The sequence below is a fragment of the Xenopus tropicalis genome, chromosome 2, assembly GCF_000004195.4.
Source record: "Xenopus tropicalis strain Nigerian chromosome 2, UCB_Xtro_10.0, whole genome shotgun sequence".
Taxonomy (NCBI): Eukaryota; Metazoa; Chordata; class Amphibia; order Anura; family Pipidae; genus Xenopus; species Xenopus tropicalis.
This window is the reverse complement of record NC_030678.2, coordinates 146886406-146913437: the sequence shown is the minus strand read 5'-3', so window position 1 is coordinate 146913437 and position 27032 is coordinate 146886406. Positions and strand designations below refer to the sequence as shown.

General features: G+C 39.1%; 1 protein-coding gene across 5 annotated transcripts; it reads left to right on the top strand.

Annotated features, from left to right (window-relative positions):
- The first annotated feature begins 1646 nt into the window (after positions 1-1646).
- On the top strand, positions 1647-25505 carry pcbp3 (poly(rC) binding protein 3). 5 transcript variants are annotated; one of them, XM_012956703.2, is made up of 13 exons: positions 1647-2064; positions 8456-8607; positions 8717-8773; positions 9888-10004; positions 10449-10580; positions 11859-11987; positions 13276-13350; positions 15399-15500; positions 17087-17128; positions 17557-17632; positions 17948-18003; positions 18893-19062; positions 21670-22327. In XM_012956703.2, the coding sequence occupies exons 2-13, from the start codon at positions 8539-8541 to the stop codon at positions 22037-22039; spliced, it is 1395 nt and encodes a 464-aa protein (XP_012812157.1). In that variant the 5' UTR covers positions 1647-2064; positions 8456-8538; the 3' UTR covers positions 22040-22327.
- Positions 25506-27032: the final 1527 nt, after the last annotated feature.

The window sequence follows — 27032 nt, the reverse complement described above, 5'->3', positions numbered from 1 at the left end:
ACCCACTTATTGTACAGCGCTGCGGAATATGTTGGCGCTTTATAAATAAATGTTAATGTAATGTAATAATATTTTACCACTGTTCAGGTATGGGATCCTTTTTTTCAAAAAGCTCTGAAAAGGTAATCTCCCATAGAGTCCATTTTAAACAAATAATTAAGTGTTTAAAAAGTTATTTCCTTTTTTAATCATAAAATAGTAACTAAGCTATGCAAATCCATATTGATGGCACAACGTTATTGGGTTTATTTCATGCTGAAATTATTTTTAGTAGATCTAAGGTATGGTGCTCCAAACAAAGAGACGATCCTTTACCTGCTCCAGGTCCCAAGAATTCTGAATAATATATCCCATAACTGCACAGGGAACAGTGCCACTTGGCAAGTCAGTAGGTTCTGGAAGTAAAGCTTTTTGCCTGTTAGAAAGGTGCCACTGAACTAATGAAATGCCATTGCCGCTGATGCCTGTTATTAAAACAAATCCACTAAGATGTAGTTTCTGTTTTAAAAATTGTTTATTTTTTTTAATCATTTATTTATATGTGGGTTCTTAACCTTTTTGGCTGCACAAACTGCAGAAAGTCACTGACACATTTCAGTTAACTTCACAGACTCATTCCTGCATGAGATGGTGCTTTTCATTGCAACTGGTATCTGGCAGGATCATGAGGGCCAGGTAAAAAATGTTGGTTATGGAAGCACATAAATAAACAATAGTTATCTGAAAAAGAATTTTAAAACATATTTGTGAAAAAATATACACAAATACTAGTTGTGGTGCATATTAACATAAGCTGGCTGCAAGGCACAGTATAATTCAGTATGCAGTGATCAGGTAATGTGGCAGCAATACCAGTCGTGGTAAATACTGTATATATTATATATATATATCTATATATCAATAAATAAAACGAGCTACAGCTTTTAGAGGATCATTTTTTATATATACAGTTCACCTTGAATGACAATGTACCCTAATTAGCAAGAATTACATTGGCACTTGTCCTAGTAAATGTATTAACCCATGTGTTGAAGAATCCAGGGCTGCATTATTCACAGCTCAGAGACTTGGTATTCTATTTGATATAAAGCATAACACGAAGACACATAACGAACGAAGAAACTGGGTCATTCAGAAATTCGGGGGACATGGATGTAATCAACAAGTACGCACAAGGAGGCGCTATCGCAAACAATTTCACAGCGATGCTATAATAAAAACTACGTATTTGTCGGCCATCTTGAAAGAGCTGTTGCACTGACGAGTGTGTCACCGGAAGTGTAGTAGCGGCCATTTTGTCCTAACATGACCAGCGATATGGAATCCATGGTTATCGTCAGCCATCTTTATACACTAAATTGTGGCGTGCATTCAATCTCTAAGCGATCACATAGGAAATACAGCAAACCACATCGGATCTGCCTAGCTAAAATGCTTTCTGATACATAAATACATGACCTCGCTTTGCTATGGGGCGACACCTTATTGCTAGCGGCCAGCGTGTTCAGCTCCAATGTGCAAATAAAAATCGAGGGTGTACTAAGATGGCGTTGCCGCGCATCTTCCATTCCGAGGAATGGGAGGATACGCAGTTGCCATTTAAGCATTCGAATTTATTGTAGTGCGCACCCTGTTGCAACATTCATATTCTGGTTTTGGTGACACCTCTGATAGCTACACGTCATCTCGCCCCAATTCCCGTACGGCGCTAGCAATAAGTAAATTCACCGCGGGCAGCACCCTCTAGCGATCGCACCTCGCGTTGTATAGCGCAAACTTCCGGTGAGGGCGGGTTGATAGTAACCCGCGCCTCCTCTCCCCTCCCAGACCAGCAGAGGCAGCAGCAGAAGCCGCAGCTCCCGCCAGCCCCTCCCGCCGTCGCCATTCCTCGCCCGCCCGGCTCTCTCCTTCCCTCCCTCCCCGGGGCCCCTTGCCTCCGGACCGTTCCTTCCTCCCCATTCCTCCCTTGTTTTCCTACCCCCTTTCCCCATTTTCTTAATCGCTCTCACTTTTCCCGCCCTTCCACCTTACGGCGGTCACCTCTTGTCCTTTGTAACTCCGCAGGTAAGCTATTCTTTGTTACTGCGATATTCGTTGTTGTATGTTGAAGCAGCTAGGGGGTCAGTGATAGCGCGTCCTAATCCCGTCTGAAAGGAGATGGAGAGCCCCAAGGCCGGACCCTGGCTTTGTTATTGAGACGGCAGAGAAGGCCCTGACTCATTGTATTGAATGCACCATGTGAGAAGGCAGCCTGGCGGCCCTACTGCCACCCTTAGCCCATGGCTGGTATTGCACCCTTAGCCCATGGCTGGTATTGCACCGTGCCATCTTGTGCCCGGGCTCCCCGTTTCCCTCTGTAATTCTATGGCTTCTTAGAGCAGCCTGTTCTTCACAGTTAACGCTAGGTTACTACAAGTAGTGGGGACCTGCATTAAACCCAATGCTAATTGAACTGCGTGTTTAAAATTCTACAAGGTTAATATACCTGATATTATAAGCCTGCCTGTGATATTTCACTCCACATGCCTCGTTGAATAGTACTAGTAAAGATGATTTATAAGTTATATCCCCCCCATGGTATCTCTTTACCCTCAGGGCATAGTTTTGAGCACACAAAATGCTGGGAGCAGCGTACCTAATGATTCCATTAATATACTTAGCAGGAAGTTTAAATTGTCTTGAATTGGTGCAATCCAATTGGAGGCCCATGGGCTAATATGGCTGTCCGGGAAAGTCTTATGGCCCCCAGCCTGCTTAAGGCATGCTCTGACCTCCTTTGGATAACATTGCTTAATTATAATCTGCCCCCTCAACATGATATTGTGTAAGTGCCATAGAAATGCCATAGAAATAAACAATCTAGTAAAATGTGTCGAACGTAAATCCACTCGACTAGCAAGTCCTTTTGAGCTTAAATAAGACCTTAAGCCACAAATAGGATTAGGCAAGAAGGTTGCCCTTTGTGCACGAGCTGTGAGGTATTGAAAAGCTTATGTGGGCCTGGCGTCTTGCTTCTAATAGCTCAGCAGGGCCTGTGTGCCAATTGCAGAGATCACTTTTAGTTAGGTTGAAAATAGCCTTTTTTTCCCTTTTAATAGCTGCTTTACTGTTACAGCAATTCGGAGTCTATGCCGCTAAGTGGCCAAAATATAATGGGCACAGGACATGTTCTGAATCATTCCCAGAAGTCGACCCACATTACCTCACCATAACAGCCATCTTATGTTAGTGCGATTGTTGGGAGCCTCCCTTGCCTGTATGGCAATAGGAGTCCTTGCCTTGTGCTCTCTATTGCGTTGATTTACTATCACATTCCAACCATGTGCACTTTGACTAAACATTTGCTCAACTGCACATGATTTTAGGGCAGAATGTGAACATGTGGATCTGTTCATGTCAGTAAATGCCTGCATATTTAGTAGAACAGCTGGTGCGGGAGAAATTAAAGGAACGTGGCAGGCTGGAATGTGGTAGTAAATCTTTGTAGAGGCAACATAAGGCAGGGAGGGAGTAATCAGACTAGGGATACTGCTGTGGGTGCATAGCATAGTTCATTGAATAAATGCTGTATGCTGTGCTGCATCAGTGCCCCCTCCCTTGTGCTGAAAGGAGGCCTGCAGCCATCATCCTTTAGACCCTGGCCCACAAGCACTATTGAGTCACGCAGGATTAAGTGGAGAGAAATAGAGGCAAAAATCTGAACTAAGATTTATGCCTTTGTAGTCTATATACCTAGTATAGAAGCTTAGTGTTTGAGCTCAACCCTTGCCGTTCCGAGTTTCATTTGGGCTTATATCTAGAATGGATGTTTAAAAAAATAAATGTTAAAGGTAAGTTACTGATCAACTTTAAAAGGAAGCATCCCCTAGGAGAGAGGATTATATTTTTAATGAGAGGAACAAGCTCTGCGTCATTTTCCTATTATAGTGGAATAATGACCTCTATGACATTGGCTATGGGTAGGTCCTTCAGTAGTGTCTTGGATTTCAGTCTCTGGTTATTTCCTATTTGTAAGAGGCTTGTGCCAAGGTTGTGCCACAGGACACTTTTTAGCCTGGTTATTAAACAAGATGAGTAGCACTTTTGTCTTCAATTTTCCTCAGTAGAAATGATGGGTAATACAAGGCTGAAAACACTCTTAGTCTTAGCTGCTTGCCAACCTGAATGTTGGTCAGATAGAGACTTAAATGGTGTATGACACAAATGAATAGACCTGCACATGGATGACTGTAGTAGTTGCCAACCTAAAGTCATAGTATCCAAGGCTGTTGTGATACTAAAATCTACAGTTACTATTGATGTCGAGATAGATATATAGATATAGATATATCAGTTATGTCAGTATGTGCCTGCTTTACTTTGAAGGGTTGAACTTGATGGACTCTGGTCTTTTTTTCAACCCTATGTAACCAATACAGATACCACATGGCATAGACAGCTTAATGGCAGTGGAATGGTTTAAACCATGGGAGTTATAGGCCTGGGTGGTGCTGACTGATTAAAACTAAACAGATTTTGTACATGAATCCATTGAACACACTGATCCATACCAATATTTTGGAGGACTTGAGACTGCACTGCTATATACTGTGCACTTGCTCATTTTGAGTAAGGGATGTTTGGTGGCATTTGCCAGCCATTTGGCTCAGTGCTCTGCCTTTAGTTGACCAAATGGAGGCCCCACCTGTGGTCTGATGGTTGGAGATCTGTCAGAGTTCCATTCAGGGCCTATTTAATTTCTGCTTTATGCATTGGTAGATCACCAATACATTCTTGGCAAAGGCCAATAACATCCAGAACTTTACCATAGCCACCAAGATCTGTCTCGCCTAACTGAAATGAATAGAATAGTATTTTGGGTTCCAGTGACCTAGTAAATGTGGTGGATCTCCTCTTTCACAACGCCATCTTGTATATATCCAAGATCAGGGCATGTGAGCAAAATACCAGCTTGCATGCTGAAGATTCTGTCCATCTTATTAAATTAAAATGTTAATTGGACTTTCATCAGTTATAGCTTTTATCAGCATCGACAAGAACCCCCTGCAGTTCTATTTACAGGAAAATCCAAAAATGCGCCACCCAGCTCAAGGCTGCATTTTTTTCCTCTAACATTTACACACTTTAACCAAATGGTTCTATCTTGCTGGGCAAGGGCACAGATCTCATTTGTACTCCAACCTGCTGGCGATTTATACCTGTAGCTAATAATACCTTCTTGTTAATACTGATGATGGTAATCATTGATTTCTTATTGAAATATAATTATTTGCCTAATTAACAAAAGTAAAACCACTTTGAAATATACATTCATTACAAATTTGTAATGTTTTTTGAGTTTTGTGTATATATAATTGCTATTGAAAAGTGTTTGCCAGTCCTTTTCTATTCTGCCCTGGTGGCTCTGGCATTTGAAACAATGTAACACAAGCCAACAGGCTAACAGACCTGTCTTGCTGGAGGAGATTGACTTTTGCAACATTGTTTAGAAATAACAGAATTGTAAATATACACACAATTCTCACCCACATGGTACACATTGAACTGGCCCACATGAAATAAACTATGCATCCGTTTAGTGAAGATGTGAAAAATGGGTCTCCTCTCAAACTAAATGGAAGGCATGATGTATAGACAGAAGGTAATTTGATGATCTTCTGTTTGTGGCACACATCCCCCAGCAAAGAAGTAAGCCCAGCAAATTAATTTGTGGCAGTCTTCACGACTAATAATTAAATTATTTCAACAAAGCATAAACTGGATTTGTTTTACGTTGTGTGGCTTTATTCATCAGCTTTCATCAAATTATACTTTACTGAGCATACTGTACCATCTTTAGGTACAATAGTTTTTTTTTTTTTTTTTTTTTTGATTGGTTGCCAAGAGTTACTGACCAGCTGCAAGTTTGGCCAGTCTTAATAAACTAAGAGTGAAGACACACGGGAGCTACTTAGTAGCAGCTATTTGTTGCAGCTACTAAATGTTAGAAAATACCCTGCCATAGACAATGCTTAGAATTGCCTCAGCTGAAACACATGTGGAGACAATTATCAGTAAGTGATCAGCATCTAGTAGCTCTGTGTGTCTTCACCCTTAAATTTGTTTACCCGTGCTGTGCCTAGGAACATCTGACAATTACCTCACGAGTAGGGATCCACAGGAGTTGGGAGATTATTTGCCACAATTTTAGTTTTAACTCCCTACTGATGGGGAGTGCTTGGTTTTTTTTTTTTTGGGCCTGCCTCCAATAATATCAGAAGTGTTAGATCAGGCACATGTATATAAAAAGGCGGGTTAGGCACAGCTTAAAAAATATTCAACCTGCGCATTACTAACAGCTATATCAACTGCTTGCATTCTATTGTTCATGCTTCAGCAAGTTCTTACATATAAGATATCTTTACTTGTAAAAGCTTGTACAGTTAAAGATGCCCATGCATTGAGTGTGTGTACACGCACATCTAGATTTTGGGAATTAGTTTGGGTTTCTTCACAACTCACCTTAAAGAAAAACAAACCTGCACCACAATCTATTTTTTGGGGTTGTTGGCTGCTGTCTGGTGCTGCTGTTACTTATGCCTATAATGCTATATTGCTCTGATATTGTGTAGGTACAATATTCAAATTGTGCCACTTAACTTTCAGGGGCCCCCCTCGTACCAAAAATGAGTCTGGATGGTTGGTATAGCTATAGGGCTTCTACAGGCGAGGGCTAATTTTGCTTTACTATCTATAAGTTGTCAGCCAGAGTATTGTGCTAGAGAAGTTGTAACCTAAAGTCCTTCAGCTAATGTCAGACAAGGTGATACTGGTCCTTTGAAGGAATGAGGCTGGTAGATTATCCTTGTGAAACTAGATGCCTGTGAATATATATTCTGTGCGGCAAACTTATTTGGAATTCATATTATCTAATTACTTGACTAAACCCTGAATGTCCGTTTCATATGTTTAATTGGATTAAAGAATTTGCCAGAAGCAATGTTCATATCCTTAACACTTCTTGGTTAGTAAGCCTCATTATGTACAGGGGTGTTGCTTTTCAAAATGGATATTATAAATGACCAGTGGTGGAAAATGTTGCAGGCATAGATCATACCTGACTATTACTGACACACCATTTTATGTGACCAGCTTTAGAAATGATCGACTTTGTGTAAAGGAGTTAATATACCATTGGCACAACAGGTGTACCAGGCAGTCCTAACACTTGCACAAGGTAGATTTCTAAATATGGTGACAAAATAGCATTTAACAGTTTTCTTTACAGCTAAACATTAAAGGAACCAACAAGATCTTGTAGTAGGGGCACCTTAACACCTATTTGTTGGCCTCTACCTTTTAACTAGTTTTGTGTTAAGGGGCAATATACCTCCAGTAGGATGGCATACACATCGTTTCGATTGCCCAAAGTTGCCTCGCAAAGAAACTTTGGGTGACTTTGGGAAACTGAAGCGACACGTCATTGTGCCCGCAATTTACATTCTTGCCAGTGGGTTGGCATATCTAGGAGATTGGGCACCCGCGGTAGTGAAGATTTATCGCGGACGACTAATCTCCCAGTGTGCCAGTGTCCTTAGATTAGTATTTTTTACAGATCACAGCATTTATACAATTTGAAATTAGGAGAACTAAAACCTTACTAAAGAAGTAGGGCAGAAATTTGTACATTATGTTTTGGGCTTTTGTACCAGCCCAAGGCAACCACAGCCCCTTTAGCAGGGAAGTTCTGTGCCTCCAAAGATGCCCCAGTAGCCCCCCATCTGATTTAATGCACATGCTCTGTGCTGCTGTCAGTTACTGAGTTTAGGGACCGGCTCAAAATATATTGCATGAATAGAATATAAATGTAACTGTAAAAGGCTGATTAGTAATTCATTCTGTAACATTAAATGATAGATCTGAAACCAGGGCAATTGCATCAGAACTGAATAATCAACCCTCTAGGATCTGCTTATGACAGACATCTCATTTTCTGCTTGATAATCCCCCTAAGCTTAGCTACTTAGCAGCTCAGAGTGCACTTTTAGCCAGTCCAGCCAGTTTATTATATAAAATATGGCATTTCTTGCCATATTCATTTTAAGGGTTTAGTTTAAGTTCTTCTTGTAGATCCTGTCCTTCCCGCAAATGCTAATTAGAGGGTTTTTTTTCTATAGTTCCTTATGGGCAGTAGCACAAAACTGCTTTGATTTTAGAAGTAATTGTGCCAGTGCTTGCCAGACTATTGACTTGTTTGTGCCAGCACTTATTACAAGGCACCCAATAGCAAACTGCCTTTGGGTGCAATTTTGCACATCTCCACTCAACACTACAAACTGGACAGGTGATGTTTTGGGAACTGGGCTATTCACAAAATTAAAAACACATTATATGATCCATTGTAAAACTTAAATTACTTCTTGGGAAACTAAATGCATGCTAAACAATTTTTAATTGAGATTTATCTACTTTTTAGTCTTGTCTCATCCTGTGACCAAAGATTTGACTACTTTGTACAGCTTCTGACAATAGCCCTGATCCAACAGAACTAGACTCATCATGGACACCGGTGTGATTGAAGGGGGCCTGAATGTTACACTCACCATCAGATTGCTTATGCATGGGAAGGTAAGTGGAGCTTGATCACTTGGGCACTGGTGAAGGAACTATATAAGATGTATGTTTTAAAATTCTCTTCTAAAGTGACTAAGTAGCACATTTTTATTTTTTTAAATAGGAAGTTGGAAGCATTATTGGAAAGAAGGGGGAATCTGTTAAAAAGATGCGTGAAGAGGTATGTTTTTATTGCCCTTTCCCTTATTGTGCCATTATTTCTACCATATTCAGTAGGACTAATCTACTGTTAACAGTAAGCAAGTAGTATATAATGTTTGAAAAAACAATTTGCATGGTTATTAGTTTCTGCAACTCTTTGACTCTGGGGCCATTGTTCCTGATCCTACAACAAAGCCAGAGGTTCAAGCAATTTATTCACATCCTGAACCTGGATCTTTAACAACCACAATCCATACACTGCTTTGTGTGAATTTGTGTAAATAAATGCCCTCTTAGTAGGGTAGTTCAATGATGTTGACAGTGACAGTTAAATTATTTATTTTAAAATAGTTTAATTTATTTAATTTTGTTTAGCAACTAGGGTCACTCCCATTTAGAAGCTGGGAAGGGGCAGTGAAGCCATTTAATTCAAATTATTTCAAATGAAGACTAGTTTAAAAAGTTAAGAATGAGACCCTCATTGGAAAGTATGAGAGTCTGAACAAGGCACATAACTCAAACTATGAAAAAAGAACAATTTGTTAGAATTTTCTTTTCTATAACGTACTAATAAGTAACTTAAAGGTTACTACCCCTTTAATATTAGGTACTTTAGAAAGCACAGGCTTTTATTATGTTACAAGCAGCTACCCCAACACCTATTAAAACCTTTCTTTATTGCCCTTGTTCTCATGGTTGCAAACACAGACATTCAAATAACTGTTGAACCAGAAAGCTGGGTATTAGTCAAAAACTGCTAAAAGTTCAGAAAATTTGTAAACATATAACTGCATTTGTGAGACTTATTTTTACATACAGTGGTTGCTCTGCAGCTAATGATTTAATAAGAGTGTTGCTTATTCTGCAGCCTTTTAATCATTTCTCCTATTGGTTTTATCAATAGACTATCAATTAAACATTCTCTTGATTTAAAGTATATGGCCCAAGATATTTTTTCTTTGGACCAGTTTGCTTGTGGGCCAGTATGCATCTGTTTTTAATATCCTTCAAATGCCTTGATAAGAATTTATTATATAAAGGCTATTTGAGAATTGCTGTGTGGTAGCAGTATTGCTCATATAGTGCATACTATATCATTCCATTTTTTTTTTTTTTTTTTTTCCCCTCCTTAGAGCGGTGCCCGGATAAACATCTCAGAAGGGAATTGTCCAGAAAGGATAATTACCCTGGCTGGTCCTACGAACGCAATCTTTAAAGCCTTCTCTATGATAATTGATAAACTGGAAGAGGTAATGCATTTGTTGTAATATATTATGTATTCATAGCGTATTCGTGCTTTAATTTTAAAAGTGACTTTTGAGATTCATACATTTGAGAATTGTTGTATTAATAGTTTATATGGCTTGATTTAGATCATCTTTGAGTCTAGCATCTTACAGAATTGTGGGGTAACATTTCACAAATGGCGCAGCATTTCACCTATAAGGAATGTGTGAATTGTTGCACTGAAAGCTCTATGTATAGGGGTTAATCAAGAAGGCTAAACAGTTATGTTTGGTGTTTTGGACAGGCTCGAAACAGCTGAAAATATTTTGGAGAAAAGGTGACAGGAACACACAGACAATTCTGTAAAATGTTTGTTAAATTGTTCTTAAAGCCTAATGGTAATCCTACCATGTCCAACTCAATATAATAGAATGTATTATGCCAATTTAATAATTGCACTTTTACAGGATATCAGCAGCTCCATGACCAACAGCACTGCATCTAGCAAACCTCCGGTTACTTTGCGTCTGGTGGTTCCAGCAAGTCAGTGTGGATCCCTCATTGGCAAAGGTGGCTGCAAAATAAAGGAAATAAGAGAAGTAAGTGTTTCTATTTTTTCCCCTGAGCTTTTTTTACTTGTCCATTGATTAAAGGAGGCCTATCCTATAAAAATTATGAATGTACTAGTGAATTATACTCTAAATATAGAAGGATTGTGCTTAAAGTTGAGTTTCTGACCACCAAACCCCCACTAGTCTCGCCCATCTGTTCCACTTCTGCTGGCTTCTTTGGATGTACAGGGGAGCTGGCTCTTAGTACACTGCACTGTAGGATAGGAACCAATCTATCCAATTGTCCCACAGACTGAACAGACATTGGGTACAGGGGTGCATCACAGTATTTCAGTTTTTGTTTCTGACAATTGTTAAACGGCCTGAAGGATTGAAAAAGCACCAAGTGCTGTGTGGTTGGGACTTGATCAGAAGCCAGTGGTAGATTTGCAGTTTCAATTTTCAAAACTTCACAACTGCCAGATATCCATAGTCTTTCGGGGTGGGATTGATTGACACCCATGCATGTCTAAATAGTTTCTATATTATTGGTAGATTAATGGCCAACTTTACACTTAAAAATCTTAATTTAATCGCTTACTAGGATGACTGCAGTAGCAAATATAAAGTGGGCACAGGTCTACCTAATCAGATTGTGTAGGTCTTTCCCAGGTGTACAATAATCTAGAAAATCCAACTATTTGTCCAGAAAATGGTTTTATTCACCATTTTACATAAATAAGGTGTATAATAGCAGTAGTGACTTCTATGTACAAAATCATTGTAAAGCATGCTATAACAATGACTGTTTTAGATGGTAAATTGTGTTTTGTTTTTTAAGCTATTTCTTTCTTTGAATGGTCCTTACTTATTGTGCATTGTGTGCTTTGGGTTACTGCACAGGGGCAAATATGCCCAGTGTTAACGTGCCTTATTAACTAGATAGCACTGGACAGCTGCAGCATAGCCTTAGATTATGCAAAAAATGTATTCTTACTTGTAACTGACACCATTATTGTAAGACAGATACATATCTGCATTAAAGAGAGCATCTATATGTGCTAGCTTTGTGCACAACATCTCTATTTGTAGTTAATGGCAGGTAGCCAGAATTCTGTAGGCATACTAATTCCATCTGTCATTTAAAATCAGCTGAATTTGCACTGCATGCTTTGCAGTGCATTTTGTGCCAGTTCCAATAAAGTACTTGCAGAGAAGTTAATTAAATAAATCCTTTGAACCTTTGCTTTTAGATCTATTGATCAGTTTTAGCTTATGTGGTCTACATTAACTAAATTACATTAAGAGTGCTGTTTTGTCTTCCAGAGTACAGGAGCTCAGGTACAAGTGGCTGGGGACATGCTGCCTAATTCTACAGAGCGAGCAATCACCATTGCTGGCATTCCGCAGTCAATTATAGAGTGTGTCAAACAGATCTGTGTAGTCATGCTGGAGGTAAGTGATATATATGTTGCAGTTCCGAAGCACACAACTTGCTATTTGCCCACCAAAAAACTGTTTGCTTATAATTGCATTTTATATAATTATCCATTTTTCCATTGTATTAAACATTTAACTGTTTTGCATTTTTTTTGTAATTTGAATGATTTAAGTGTTTGCCTAAAACCCTGAGGATGTACAACAAGGTTTTCTAATTTGGTTTCATTTTGCAAAGCTGTGTTAAGTTCCCCTAATGTTTCACAATAGCAGCTTTTTACCTATGTACTGTTACAATTTGATATATTGATCTGCTCATGTTGAGTCTTTAAAGTGTTCATGATTCCAGAGCAGTTAGGACATGCAGTGTACAACTGATAGAGAAGTTGCTTTTTTTTTAGCCGTAATTTTAAAAACTGGTAGGGAAAATGCTGTTTGTGTAATCAACTGTCACCAATTACAATCAGTTCACTCTATTTTGCCATATTGTTTTAGAATGTAAATTCTACGAGTGCTGCTTAGAGTTAATAGAAACCGCATTTTCTCTCTCTGGTTAAGCTTGAAACAAGTGTTGGGAGTTTATTTTGCAACAGTCGGTCCCCTTGATTTAGTTGTTTACAGCAAACGTCTGGGGGTTTGACTATGCACCTGTTACACTCTGCCTGCCTTAGATTCTTCTCACCTCCTTTTATGCACTAAAGAACGAAGATAAGAAAAAAACATGACTTTGAAGCTGGTAACTGATCCCTTGTCTCTAGCAACAGGTTGACTAAGAATATAGTGTACTCAGCATTGACATTTAATTTGTCAAATGTATTTCTTGAATGCCGCCTCCCAGCAGCACTACCTTGAAAAGATGTCACGCAAGGCTAGCTTTAAGTTGCTGTTCATTTTTCATCTAGCATTTGCTGTTTGCACACACTATCTGTTAAATAGTGTACATGTTGTCCAGCTGGTTAAGGGCAAAGACACACGGGGTGATTAGTTGCTGCGACTGGCGAAACTCAGTCATGACTAATCACTGCAATTTAGCTTCCATAGAATAATGTAAGTTGCTGTGACTAATGCGTTTTGTGGCTTGCTGATTAGTCAATGTCTTGTTTTTTTGTTTTTTTTTTTAAATTGCAGCAACTAAATCGCCCATGTGTCATTGTCCTAAACAGTTGGACAGCCCTGTTCTACCCTGTACATATAGTGGCCTACTTAAGCCAAAGCTCTGGAATCTTAAGGAGAAAACTGTTATGGATTTTTAAATAGTGTGCTGTCTAACCCCCCCCTTTTTTTTTTTTTTTTTTTGTGTGCATAGTCTCCCCCAAAAGGTGTCACCATCCCTTACCGGCCTAAACCTTCCAGTTCACCTGTAATCTTCGCAGGTGGTCAGGTAAGTCTTTTCATGAATACTGGCTGCTGCATGGTCTCTGATGCACTTGCTCAGGTAACTTGGCTGACCACATTTGTGTATTGCACATGATCTGCGACAAATCTTAGAAGAACATTTCTACCCAAGCCAGGATTGCTTTGAGAATCATGCTTTAAGAAAATGCCCGAGCATAGTTCTATATACTCCTATGTTTGCACAATTAGTAATATGGTACGATTGAACTCTTAAATAATTGTATTTAGTAGTGTACCAGACTATGCTGCTCTGTCTTCTTGATACATCCTGACGAGGTAAAGTGCTTAAAGGCTTAAGTTACATTAGTCAAAATGCAGTCTGTGCTAGAGTTTGCGCAAAATTTCTTTTGACTGCTGAACAGGTTGCAAGTAGTCCAAAGCCTAATTATTGCCCAAAATGTGTCCATGACCTTTTAGGAGACACACCCTGGTCAAGACCTACGTGTGGTTCTACTTTGTTAGTGATTCTGGAATCTTCTACAGCTGTCCCTGGCCCTTCTGATCACTATCAGGGGACGAACATTGCTTTGTGCAGTGCAAGAATTGATGTTTAATTTACCTGCTTTAGTCATCCTGTTATAGCAGTGATTTTTTTTTTTTTTTATTGTGGTAATTTTAAAACAAGAAGTTAGTAAACAAGAAACACTTGCTGGGTATGCCTTGAGCTAAGCTATTATGAATCCCTTTAAATTGAGGTAATAAGGTAAGGGATGAGAACTGCACAGAAACCTTTTGGCCTTTGAGTCTGTTACCTCTCAGTTCCTGTACCTTCAGCTGTTCTTGTCCTATACAGAAGCATCACCTTTTTGAACAAAGTGTAAGTGTCTCTGATGGAAGTATCTGCCTTAAAGTCTTCGTTTTTTGGTTTAATGGTTTTATTTTTACTTTGGGTTTAATTCATGGATCCAAAATGACTTTCTGATTCATGGACCCACCTAAATGCTTGGGAAGCTAGAGCAGGAAGTGAAAATGTGTTTAGATTTATGCTTGGAAAGGGGGCTGGATAATTTACAATAGGGACATTGCAATACTTGTAACAGTATTGCTTTATTGCAAAGCAGGATCAGACTGCTTTTGCATTCACTTATATGAATGTAATGTGTTCCTTTTACATTTTTTTAATATGCCCCTAATTACCTATGTAAAATGAGATACGTGGTGTAAAAAGCACCGAAATGTCAAGTCTTAGAGCACTTTCATTTTGGAAACTCTTTAAATTATACATTAGATTACCAGTTTTAGGCATTCACAGTTGATTTGTCAATGTTTAAGGCAGTGATTGTTCACACTATTTAACCATTAAAAAATGTTAATTTAGCAGCCACAAATATTTTATTATAAAAGAATAAACTTCTTGTGGGTAATATGTTTGCATCGTTGAAGTGTCCTACATGCCTTGATCTGAGATGAGGCATGTTACCTACCTTATTTTTTCCATGTAGTATGCTATAGTTTTCATTGACATGCATTAAACCACTTTTTCCTGAAAAGTGTTTTTTACAGCACTACTAGGTGCCAGTAGCAGCAACCAGTGTCATAGTTAGCCATTCTTGGCAAAAGATCAGCATTGTAAAGAATGCTGCAACAAATATCACTTAATCTTGTTTAATGTAAAGTAAAGGCTTTGGGTTACTTTTTCTTTCCTTATGTTTTCTTTATTGAACACAGTATATTCTAAAATTTTTAAACTTTGATTTCCTTTTCAACTCTTCTGTAGCTAAGTATGTAAATAAAGGCAGCCAATAAAGAACTGAAACCTCACTGGTTATTGAATCTATCTTAAACTGTTATTGTCTGTGCAGATAGTTCTGAAAAAGTTTCTTAATAGGGAGCCCATTTTTCCATTTAGATAGTCAAAAGAGCAAGTGTTGGGAAGGAAGAGCATAAACCTGGGGCCTCATTTTGGATCCATGACTCAACTCTCCCTTCCCACATTATAGGGGATGATGTGGTGGGGCTATAATGTCTCAATGAGGGCAGAGGCTGTGGCTTTTATCAGAGATAACTGAATCCCATTTTCGCTCTGTTCAACAGGTGTCGCGCCAAGCCGGAGGGCACGCATGTGAGACTGACCTGTGGGAGGGGCGAAGGTCCCACACAGGGGGGGTCTCCCTAGATGCTGTGGATCTCCATGGGGTAGGTCCTAATAAATTACTATCTTCTCCCTCCCTGTCTGGTTAGAACAAATTGGCTGCTGTCCATGCAACTACAATCTGTTGCCCTTATATTCTTGTCACAGATCATGTGCAAGCTTATTTGAGCTGTGATTGCTTTCTAAATTCAGTGGTATTTTTCTTTTCTGTCAAGGGAGCAGTTTTTGGGGAACTAATATGGTTTGTTTCTAGTAAAAATTAGGGTGTAGGGTACTTGAGAAAAACATCTGAAAATAAGTTTTGTATTGAGGTTGATCTGAATGGTATTCTAAAACAAAACTGGCTTCTCTTGCATTTTCATGTGATTACAGTTTTAAACCAGAAGAGACTCTGGTTGAGTTCAGTTCAAAGTTGGTATTGGACATTTTAGCACCCATGCTGGAGGTTTAAGCACAACATTTCCAATGTGCAGTTTGAACAAAGTGGTATGCTGCCCCTTTAGACTGTGTTTAATGCCTAGGGCTGTTAGCTAAGATTCTGTAGTTTATTTCTTAAAGGAAAACTATACCCCTAGAATGAATATTTAATCAACAATTTATGTTAAGTGACATAGTAAAGAATCTTGCCAAACTGGAATATATGAATATATAATATATATATATTTTATACATTTTCAGTAAATATTGCCCTTTTACATCCTTTCTCTTGATCCACTGTTTAGTGATGGACAATGTGCTCACATGACCAGAAATAATGCAGCTCTAACCTGTAACAGGAAGTAGTGTGGAAGCAAAAGACAGAACTCTATCCATTAATTGGTTGATTGGGCCTAGCATGTATGTGTGCCTTGGCTTGTTTGTGTGCACTGTGAATCCTGTGATCCCAGAAGGCGGCCCTTAATTCTTAAAATGGCAATTTTCTATGAAAATGGTTTTAAATGTAGCAGGGTTTTGCATATGAGCTTGTTTATGAAATATATTTTTATACAGACCTACATTATTTGAAAAGTTGCTAAACAAAACCAATTAAGACCAATTGCAAATTGTCTTACATCATATTAACTCAAAGGTGAACAACCTCTTTTAACGCACAACTCCATCTTGCACTAATAAACCCAAAGCAGGCACATCTCCCTGGCTGTCTGACTGTAAGTTTCATTATCACTTTACAGGGGCCAGTTGATTTTATATTTTATGCACATTTGGTCAACTTATCTGAAAGGAAAAGGTTAAGCTGTGGTTTCTCTTACCCCCACTTCTGCAAATACCCTATCCATTTGCTAACGAAGGGGCCCTGGAAATTAATCTTCATTAGACAGTAATTTAACATCCTTTTTCAAATCTGCTCCTGAGGAGCCCTTGGGCCTTTCTGACTGCAAATGGTATATAATTGAAAGAGAGACCCTACATATGACTGGTTTCCACAGTTCCCATGCTGTTTACTGATGGATTTACAGTTTTGTTTTATGCATGGCTGTCCTTAATCCTTGTTCTATGGCTGAAGGTTACCAATGTAAGATGTAGAGCTGCACTACGTGCATACGGATCACATTTCTTGCCCATATGATCTACTAACTTTACTGAACTATATAGCCATCTATTTCATAACTTGTGTTTTCTTTTCTTGTAGGCTTATACCATCCAGGGACAGTATGCCATTCCTCAGCCTGATGTAAGTTTAATAATGCAAATTAAAAGCTTGTCTTACGCTTTTTACATTTTCAAATTTTCAAAATGTAACCTACGTGTTTTGAGCAAGAGTGCCTGTGCTCCCTTAGTTATCTTTTAAACAAAATCTAGTGAAATTCCTTTTGCTATAAGCCTAATAGATATGGTGGGGTTTTTCCCTGCTGGCAGAACCCTGATACTGCCTGTGCCTCTGACATCAGCAGTATCCACTTGCCAATGTGCATATGGTGGCATATATGTGCATATATGGCCTTGTTGTATGGCAAGAGACACGGAAGGTATTGGCACCGTATCTAACATAAGCCATAAGCAGTTTGTGTATCACTTGCTGTGCTTTTTAATTTTTTTTGTGCTTTTTTTTTTTTTTTTTTTCAAATTGTGTTGAATTGAGCCTTGTTTTTTCTTCCTTAGCTGACCAAGTTGCACCAACTAGCAATGCAGCAGTCTCACTTTCCAATGTCCCATAGTGGCAACACTGGATTTAGTGGTAAGAATATATGCTTCCCTTACAATTGCAATAGGATTTACATCTGTCTTGTGTTAGAAAAAGTTGAGATTATGATAGTGTTGCAATAAGAGGTCAGTGGGGCTATAACGGCTTTCATAGCCATATGCACTGTGCAGATGGAACTGATTTAAATAAAATCTTTACAGTCTTCTGCATTTTTCAATACATGTTTTTTTTTTTTTTTAGCAATCTTGAATAATTTCTGCATTCTAATGTTTTTTTAGATTTTAAGTTTGTCCTGACTAATCATAAATATGACTTCCTGATATATAATTTTTTTTTTTTTTTTTTTAGGTGGGATTGATGCTTCAGCTCAGACGACTTCTCATGAACTCACCATTCCAAATGATGTATGTATTTAGTATTGCCAATGCCTTTTAATGCTATAAAATTAGGTCAAGGAATGTTTTAATAAGAATTAGCAAAGCAATAAAACTGCATGTGGCTGGAATGTAGCTGCCTCTTAAAGGAGAACTAAACCCTAAAAATGCCCTATATTAAATACTAAACTGACTGTACCAGCCTAAAGTTTCTCTGTAGTAGTAACGGTATATGTCTTTACGGTTGTCACAGGAGCTCCTTACCTTGAATTGTTATAACTTCCCGGGCCAGTGCAGATGCTTAGTGAGCTCTGAGCAGCTGTTGGGAAACTAAGCTTAGGGGTAGTTGCAGATTATCAAGCAGAAAATTAGGCTGGCCTTTGGTATAAACTGATGCTAAAGGTCTCATTATTAAGTTATGCTAATTGCACTTTTTTCAGAGCTGCCATGTTATGTGAATCCATTCCCTGCTAAAGGGCTGTTGCCTTCGGTTGGTACAGAACCCAAAACAGTGTACAACATTTCTGGCCTTTTTTTTTTTTTTTTTTGTAGTAAGTCCAAATGTGTCATTTGGTTTTCTGTTGAAGGCTTTTTTGGACTGGTGCAATATTTTTGGGATGCCATACCAAGTGATCTTCTTAAAACTGACAAATGCTGTAGTGAACTCTTAATCCAGTTTGCTTAGATCTTATCTGCTCTTACATGTTTTGGGAGCAAAATATAATGCTATATTTGATCACATCAATGTGCAAGAGGGCATACACTTTGAGGCAAGTACCAGTGATGCAGTTGGTCAGGGATCTTAAGTACCAGTACACTGATGCTGATATTAACTTCTTTAGGGATGCTTTACTTCACTTTTCAAAATACACAGGTTTTCTTCTTTAACCAGGTCTAGTAAAGATAACCTCTCTTTCAGCTCATCGGTTGTATCATTGGACGACAGGGAGCTAAAATAAATGAAATTCGTCAGATGTCTGGGGCTCAGATAAAAATAGCTAACCCTGTGGAGGGTTCAAATGATCGCCAGGTGACCATAACTGGATCCACAGCCAGCATTAGTTTGGCCCAGTACCTTATTAATGTCAGGTAAGAAATTGAAATTGAAGGAGGTTTTGTAGCTTAAAGAAGTGGTGGTGGGGGTAGTCAGTTGGCTCTTTGAGTAGCCAAATGCCATATCCATCCCTTACTTCCTTTCTGGGGATCAGATACATGAACAGGCTTGCTTTTCTGTTCCTAGAATCAATCTCAATCTGCCCTTTGCATTAAGTGGTGCAGAATATACAGGCATTTTTGTATGTAGAGACTGGATATCTATATAGTGTGGTGTTAAAAGCTTAGCCTGAATTCTGCAAGGATTAATAGGAAACATTCTCATACATGGCACTAAGAATCTCACTAAGTATAGTGCATAAGCCTGAGCAGATAGGTACATGGCGGCAGTATTCAAGAAGGGAACATATTCCATAACAAAGCTTGGCTTATGTATGTACAAGATGTATTTAGGCTGTTCTTGAACTGCCAATATGTTGCTTGTGCAATGGTCCCTTTCATGTATGGGAGTGATAAGTGCTGCCCATTTTAAGCTTGCATGTGAGACTGACCATGTGCAGGGTTTTGACTAGAATACATTGATGGGCCAAAAAGCTGCAGTTCTTGTACTGTGAAGCCTCCAGTTGGGGAGGGGTGGTGTATGTGTGTGATTATTATATATAGAGAGATAATAAATATGGCTTGTATGTGGACAGCTTTATCTCAGTAGTATTATTAAGCCTATGCAGAATCATTTGCCTGTTTCCCTAAATAATGTAGCAGTTTTGGTACTTGGTGTACCACTGAATTGCCAGAAAAGTTAATTGAAAGGAAACGTAACTATATAGCTGTTGTATCTTTCAGTTAGCATTACAGGTTGGACCTATTTAAGGAAAAAGTATTGTTAGATTTCCTGCTAAATGCTAACAGATTTTGGACAGTCCTTTAGGAATTCAGTTGCCTTGATTCCATTTCAACTTCATGGCTAGTTTTTGCTGTTTGGCATATTGTCAAACACTGCAATTGTGTATAGGTCAGTTGCTTAAAATTATTGGTATTGCAACTGCTTTTTTTGAATTATCAAGTCTAATTCTAATTTCTAATGGTATAGCAGAACAAGACCTTAAAACAATTTAACATTTTTCATTTTATGTTTTGTACTTGTTTACAATTAACTCATTATGCAAAAAAATTTTTGCATCGAGATTAATAACATGATGTAATGGAGTACAACCTATTTAGGACTCTTACACACGGTTGTGTTTGAACGCATCAGCTGATTGATTTCATTGAAATCATCTCTGCACTCATGAACGTTCAGAGTTGCATTTTATTGCATCCTTTAAGTGTTTGACGCATGTTGAGAGAACAGAAGGTTGCATTTAAAAATTCACAAATACATAGTTGCATTTATAAACCAACACTAAATGCGTTTATGCACTTGAATGCATTTGTAAACACACCAAAAATGGCCGTGTGTAAGAGCACTAATATTTAACAACCAATCTCCATTTTACAACACTTTGTGAATGAGCTTTCCACTGTTACAGCAGAGGTCTGTGTATGGTGTTTGGCCAGAATGATTGTAAAATAGGTTGATTGAGATTGAGGGATGCACCAAATACATTTTTTGGAGTGTTTCTTAATCCAAACCTATGTATATGCAAACTAGCGTAAGGAAGGAGAAAAATGTTTAGCCGGTGGCAAAAGTGCATAAATGCTATCTGAACTGCCAGGGACAGTTATGTCGTCCCTATCTGTCATTTAACCCTTTTCATGCCCTGTTCCATTGTGATGTGATTGATTTTGGAACTTGAAGTCACTCCATCGTGGGTGGGGCATTGATTTTTGGACTGTCCCAGAATCCATCACTTCAACATACAACACTGTGTGAGAGGGGTTGAATGACTGCCAGCCTATGGTGGGGGTGGGGACTGTAGTAGTTATTTAGGAGGAAGAGGGGTTAATACCTGCTAATTTGTCTGTCAGACACAAATGCCTTTAAAGGAATAGTTCTGTGTAAAAATGAAACTGGTTAAAATAGACTGCAAAAAATAAATGTTTTGGTTATAAACTATAAAGGCTGGAGTGAGCAGATATCTAACAATGTTCAGAGCACTGCTCCCTGCTTTTAGCTCTATAACCTCTTAGCCAGTGTCTTTGGGGGGGGAAAAGAGATATGGGACATAACTGTTCAGTTAGTTCGCTTTTGAATCGGACCTGCGTGCTCACAAACAAACAGAACAGGTATGCCCCATCTCTCCCCCTCCACATAAAGTCACTAAGGTTAGAGAGTTGTAAAGGAGCAAGTAGTGTTCTGGCTATTATGGTTGACATCTGCTCAATCCAGCCTTTATAGATTACATTTTTGCCTAACTATATTAGACATTTTTATTTTGGGCAGTCTATTTTACCCAGTTTCGTTTTTACACTGAACTGTTCCTTTAAAGTTATTAAACTATAACCAGAGAACTATTGTAGGCAATGTTCCAATATATGGTTTTATGTTAATGTGACTAGTAGATGTATGCTGAGTAGTTGTAGCTGCAGAGAGCACTTAGTTGGCTTCCATTGTTATCCTCCTGTGCTCCTCCGTTTGTTCCTACCCTCCCACCCACCCGTTTTTGTTTTGTTCCCTTTTTTTTTCTTTTTCCTCTGTTACAGTCTAGAAACCGCTAAACCCTCCTCTTCCCAGAGTGCCACGACCCCTGACCTTCTCAGCATCTCTCAACCCTCCACCCTTTCCTCCGCCGCCCCTTCCTCTCTGGTGATCACCTCCACAGCCGGGGCTTGTGAACCCTCCTCAGCCTCCACATCCTCTTCCTCCTCCTCGGATACACCTTCCAGCCTTCCCACTCCCTCGACTGCCCCTTGTGTCTCCAATCTGCTTGACATGAAACCCGTCCCGCTCCTGGCTCTTAATATCGTGTCCACCGCCTCCTCCTCTACCTCATCTTCCTCTGCTGCTCCTGCCTCTGCCGCCCAGCTCTACTCTAAAGCGAAATCGGAAAAGCAGCGGTTCTCTCCCTACTGAAATTCCCATCGTCTTATATAAGAGCCGTCACATTTAATTTCTGTCCAGATTTAATCATATGTGTGTTTGTTGCATCCACTGTAATTCCTTAAATGCTAGCGATAAGCTTCACCCAAAAATTGGACGTTTATTACTGATTGGAAAGACTAGTTTCCTGCTTGCCCTTTTCTTTGTAACCTGCCAGTAGTGATAGCTGTTATTAGCTTCATTCACCAATTGGAAATGTAAGCATTGACTGTGAGTATTGTTTTAATTAAAAATAAAACCAGCCATCGGTTTAACAACAAAGGCTATAGTTGCGCTTTTTATTGGGGTGGATGGGAGGGACTTCTGCGAAGATACCATTGGGAATATATCAATCTTTTTAATGTATGTATGCTTCTCTGTTGCTAGCAATTACTTTATTGGCATGCATGAATTAGCCTTTGAAATGGCTTCTGTATAATGGGCTATACTGGTTGCATTGCATTCTGCATACAGTATTAAGCACTCACCCTTGCTAGCCAGGTTACAAATGCATACTCTATGCAGGAATTGTTGCAGGAGTCTGTTTTATTGAGCATCCTTGGTGGAAAGTAGCTTTGCTGTTATGCCAGTAATTGGATATCAAAGAGGGATTTAAGATATTGGTGGCAGTGTCGGCACTGCAGCAGGCAGAGCACCTTGTGTCCCATTAGCCCATCTGCCTGGAGCAGCTTCCCATAGTGCTCCAAGGGAATATCTGTCCAAAGCAGACTTGGTGGGGGCCTGGGGGCCACTGCACCACCATTTGTACCAAAGGAGTTTGTATATTTTTGAGCTAGGAAAAGTTCTACTTGCCACTCGGAGATAAGAAAGGAGATTCCTTGTGTACCATGCCATAATTTCCAGCTTGTGTGTCTGCACAAAGGTCTTTAGACCAGTGTTCCCTGTAATTCCTTTTTATTTTCCTGAAGTGGCTGCATCCGTTAACCAACTGTCTTCCCCAAAAAAATCTTATTTCTCATAGAGCTCAGTGAGCCTGTGGCATGGTAGCCTGCTGTGAGCCGTATAGCTTGGTAACTGTTCAATAAAAGGTATAAATGATCTGTGTTGAACAGCACTGAAATGGCAGTGGCAAAACCCAGCCAATTTGTAACCGTATTAGACTTTGCTGCATTGGTCTGATTTCCCCCCCCCCCCCCCCCATAATATGCATTCATTTTTAAGTCTTGTAATGCTACATAGTAATGTATATATGTACGCTTACAAACTAATGTATTATATTTCAAGAGTTTAACTGACTTAAAATATATTTTATTATCACCACTCCCCATCAACTTCTCCTTTGTCACATATACCTACTACTGGGGGATGTGGGTAGGAGATTGTACATTAAAAGGCAATTCCACTAATACATTTTTGTAAGGGAAAAGGGCGATTTGAAGCAACTTTTCCTTGTACATTCACAATTCAAGTGTGATTTTGTTTTTTTTATGCTTGAAAGCAGTGTCCCTGTTTTTTTTTTTTTTTTTTTTTCTAAACATCCGGTTTAGGTGGCCATACATGCGCCATTTTCAGCTGCCATTATTGCTCCTTCAGGTCTGATTCTGCAGCTTCTCTGCCCCTGTATGGGCACCACCGACGGGCCTCCCCTGACCAACATCTGGCCTGAAATTGGGCAGATCTCTATGGGGCAGGTTTAGTTTTTTTTCAGTTGGATTGGGGACCGTATTAGCTCGTTGATGTGGTCTCCGATCCGACGGCGCCTACACGCACAGTTTTAATTCGATTGTTTGGCGTGTAGGTGGGCATATTAGGAGATGATCTTGGTGACAAGTGGGCCTTACAATGTATGGCCACCTTTAGCAGAAGTTGTATTTTAGAAAGATTTACATTGTGAAAAATCTTTCTGGGTGGACATTCCCTTTAATTGCCACATTTTTCTACTGGCTTGTTGCGTTTCTGCTTCTGTAGAATTGTTTTAACATTAAAGTGATACTGACACGAAAAAATGACTTTTCAAATTATGAATCTACATAAAAACTTACCTATAGGTCATGTTGATCTTTTTTCACTGTTAGGGCTGGTTTTGTATGTAATTGTTGCTTGAAGTTCCTAAACCTGACTGTTTTGCCAACCTGACTGTCCCTTCTCAGCCTGTCAGTTATAGCTTCTAATGCTAACAGCCTACTGCTGCACAAATATGGCCGCCCCCTTATAGGGGAACATGGGGGATCAGATAGGGAATGGAAAAGCATCAGTAAATACTTTTTTGGCAAAATTATAAAGCTCATGCAAAGACAATGTTATGATAGATGTAAAAAAGGTTTCATTTCTAGTGTCAGTATCTCTTTAAGCTATCTATATTCTTAGTGGGCTGTGTGCTGCAGTGGGAAAAGCTTGCACTAATCTAGTAACTGACAGCAGCCAGATGTTAACCTTTATTGTAATAATACAATTAGAATAATGGCTTATCCCCTCATGCTTACTGTGAAGCCATAAATCACATTGTATGCCCATTTTCTACATTATAACCCACTAATGAGCTAACTGCCTTGTGGTCTTGTCGGTTTGTGATGGCCTGTTGGTCTTCTAAAGTCATGTGTTTCCCATCATCTTGTTTATACCTTACATAACTTGGGAAATTGTATTTACTGCCAATTAAAATGCCCACCCATTAATAGGGCCACTGCTTAAATGAATGTAACATAGTCTGATGACTGCGACTAGAACTCTCCATGCAGCAGGAACAGCATCCGAGGTTCTCCTGTAGCTTCTACATACAGATACCATAAGTGCCAGTGTAGGTGTTCCCTTCTATGCAGTATGAATGGATAGTGTCTTATGCACAGTTAATCTCGCCAATTGCAAGTATTCCTTTGAGGTGCAACCTGCCGTAGTCTTGCAGTGACACGCTGGCTCCCAGTCTATTGCATTGCATTCAGCGGTATTTTACTTGCATCTGCACAATAGAAGTAAAGCAGACTATAAGGCTGCTTGGTTAGCCTGAGATTCTGGGTGTTCTTGCTGACTCTCTCCTGCAAAGATGTTGGTTATTAGTAATTAGAAATACAGTACAAGAAAAGTGTTTTTAATGTTTTGCTTTTTGTCTTTCAGGCTTTCCTCAGAAGCTGGTGGCATGGGAAGCAGTTAGACCTCTTCTGACATCTCTTCTGTTTAGCTCACTGTCAGTCTGCACATCCCTGCAAACAGCCTCTTTTCAGGTTTTAACTAGTTTGCAATCTGTTTCCTTATGCTTTCCCTCTTCCACTCATTCATAATTTTTTTTTGAGAATATTTTTAATTTTTCCCCTTCCAGTTGTTAAAACCTGCTGATACAGATTTTAGTTTTATAAAAAGTTTGTCCTGTACCCTATCAAATTTTTTTTTTTTAAGGTTAAAAATGTCACATTGTAAAGAGTGGGGTAATAAATGCATTTCAATTTAGTTCTGTAATGTCAGGATTTTTTCAGAAAACAAGTAAATAAAGACGGACTGGAACTTGTGTGGCCTTTCTTCTTTGTTCCATATTCCTTGTTAATGTTCAGTTTTAGTGAAGAGCACTTTTTACATGAAAATGAATTTGTAGTGTTCTTAGAGCACCAAGTTGAAAACCACTGAATTTAAAGCTGTTTTCTGCGCACGTTCCCCAGAACCGTGTAGGAGTTTTGCCGATATGCTAAACTACCTACAGAGTCACTCGTTCCACATGTCTATTCTGTAGTTTTGCTCCTTAAATGAGATGAATGCAAGCTGCGCCTAATGGACATTAGACACATGCTGCCATGCCTTCTTTAAATTTAAGGAACAATGTCGGTCTCTTTAAAGGGATGGCATCCCAAATTTTGTTTTGAAATCTTTAAATTTTTATGCAGAATTGGTGCTGTACAGTTTTCTGTTACTAAATATATACAGTTTAAATAAAATTACATATTTAAAACTGATGAGGTGTTATCTTTTGCTTTGCTCAGCTTTCTATGTCAGGCTTTGCTAGTTATAGGAGTGCTGTACATTTCCACATGCTAGAGAGGAATACCTGCCTGTGTTCTCCCCCCATTAACACCTATAATATCGGATATATTATCTGTACAGCTTCTCAGGCCCTATATCTTGGGGTTATCATTCACTCCATGTCCAGTCAATAAGAATTGTCTACAAAATAGAAGCATTTTATCACTGAAAATGCCATTATGATTCTTATCCACACATTGTGCCAACTCTTAACTGGCCTTACTCCGAAAACGGTAACTAGTCCATAATTAATATTGCCATTAGGCTCATATACCTCGGCAACCACTTTTCCTCTGCCATGCCAGTCTCTGTACTGGCCTCTACTACTTTTTAGAATAAAACAAACTAATAACCCTGACATTCAAGGCCATTCATAACTCTACTGCTTCTTATGCTCCTACTGGCCTGCTCCTCAACTCCCCTCTCATTAACTCTTCATTTGACTATGCAAGGGCTGCACCCCTTCTGGAATTTCTCCACCGCTTTCTGTCTGGCTTTCTCCCAATACTTTTGCTTTCAAAAGAGATTTTAAACATTTCTGTAAAGATGCTTACCCTCATCTACCTTGGTTTCAGTTTACACTTTATGGGGCTAAACTTAATGCTCAATGTCGCATATCTTTCCTTGCCAACTACTAATCTTGCCCATCTTCACAACCTGTCTCGTATCCTTTCTCATTTTGGATTGTAAACTCTTGGGCAGGACTCACTAACTCTTGTATTGGTGGTTTTGGCACATAGAGCTGTGTGCCATGTATTTATTGTACAGCATTGCAGAATATGTTGGCCCTTTATAAATGTTATCATAATGGCCCTGTTCTGTTGGCCGTTTTGCTAATGCGCTATGCCCGTCATTACTTGCGTTGGGGTAATATAGTGACTAATGTACCCCATGTTGAAAAATATAAAGTAAAGTTCAGGCCATAAAGGTACAAGGCAAAAAGCTGAATGCTTTTATACGGGTCATGGAACTTCAAGGTGACTTCTGATATTTTGCAACATGGGAGTCATGTGCCAGAAAT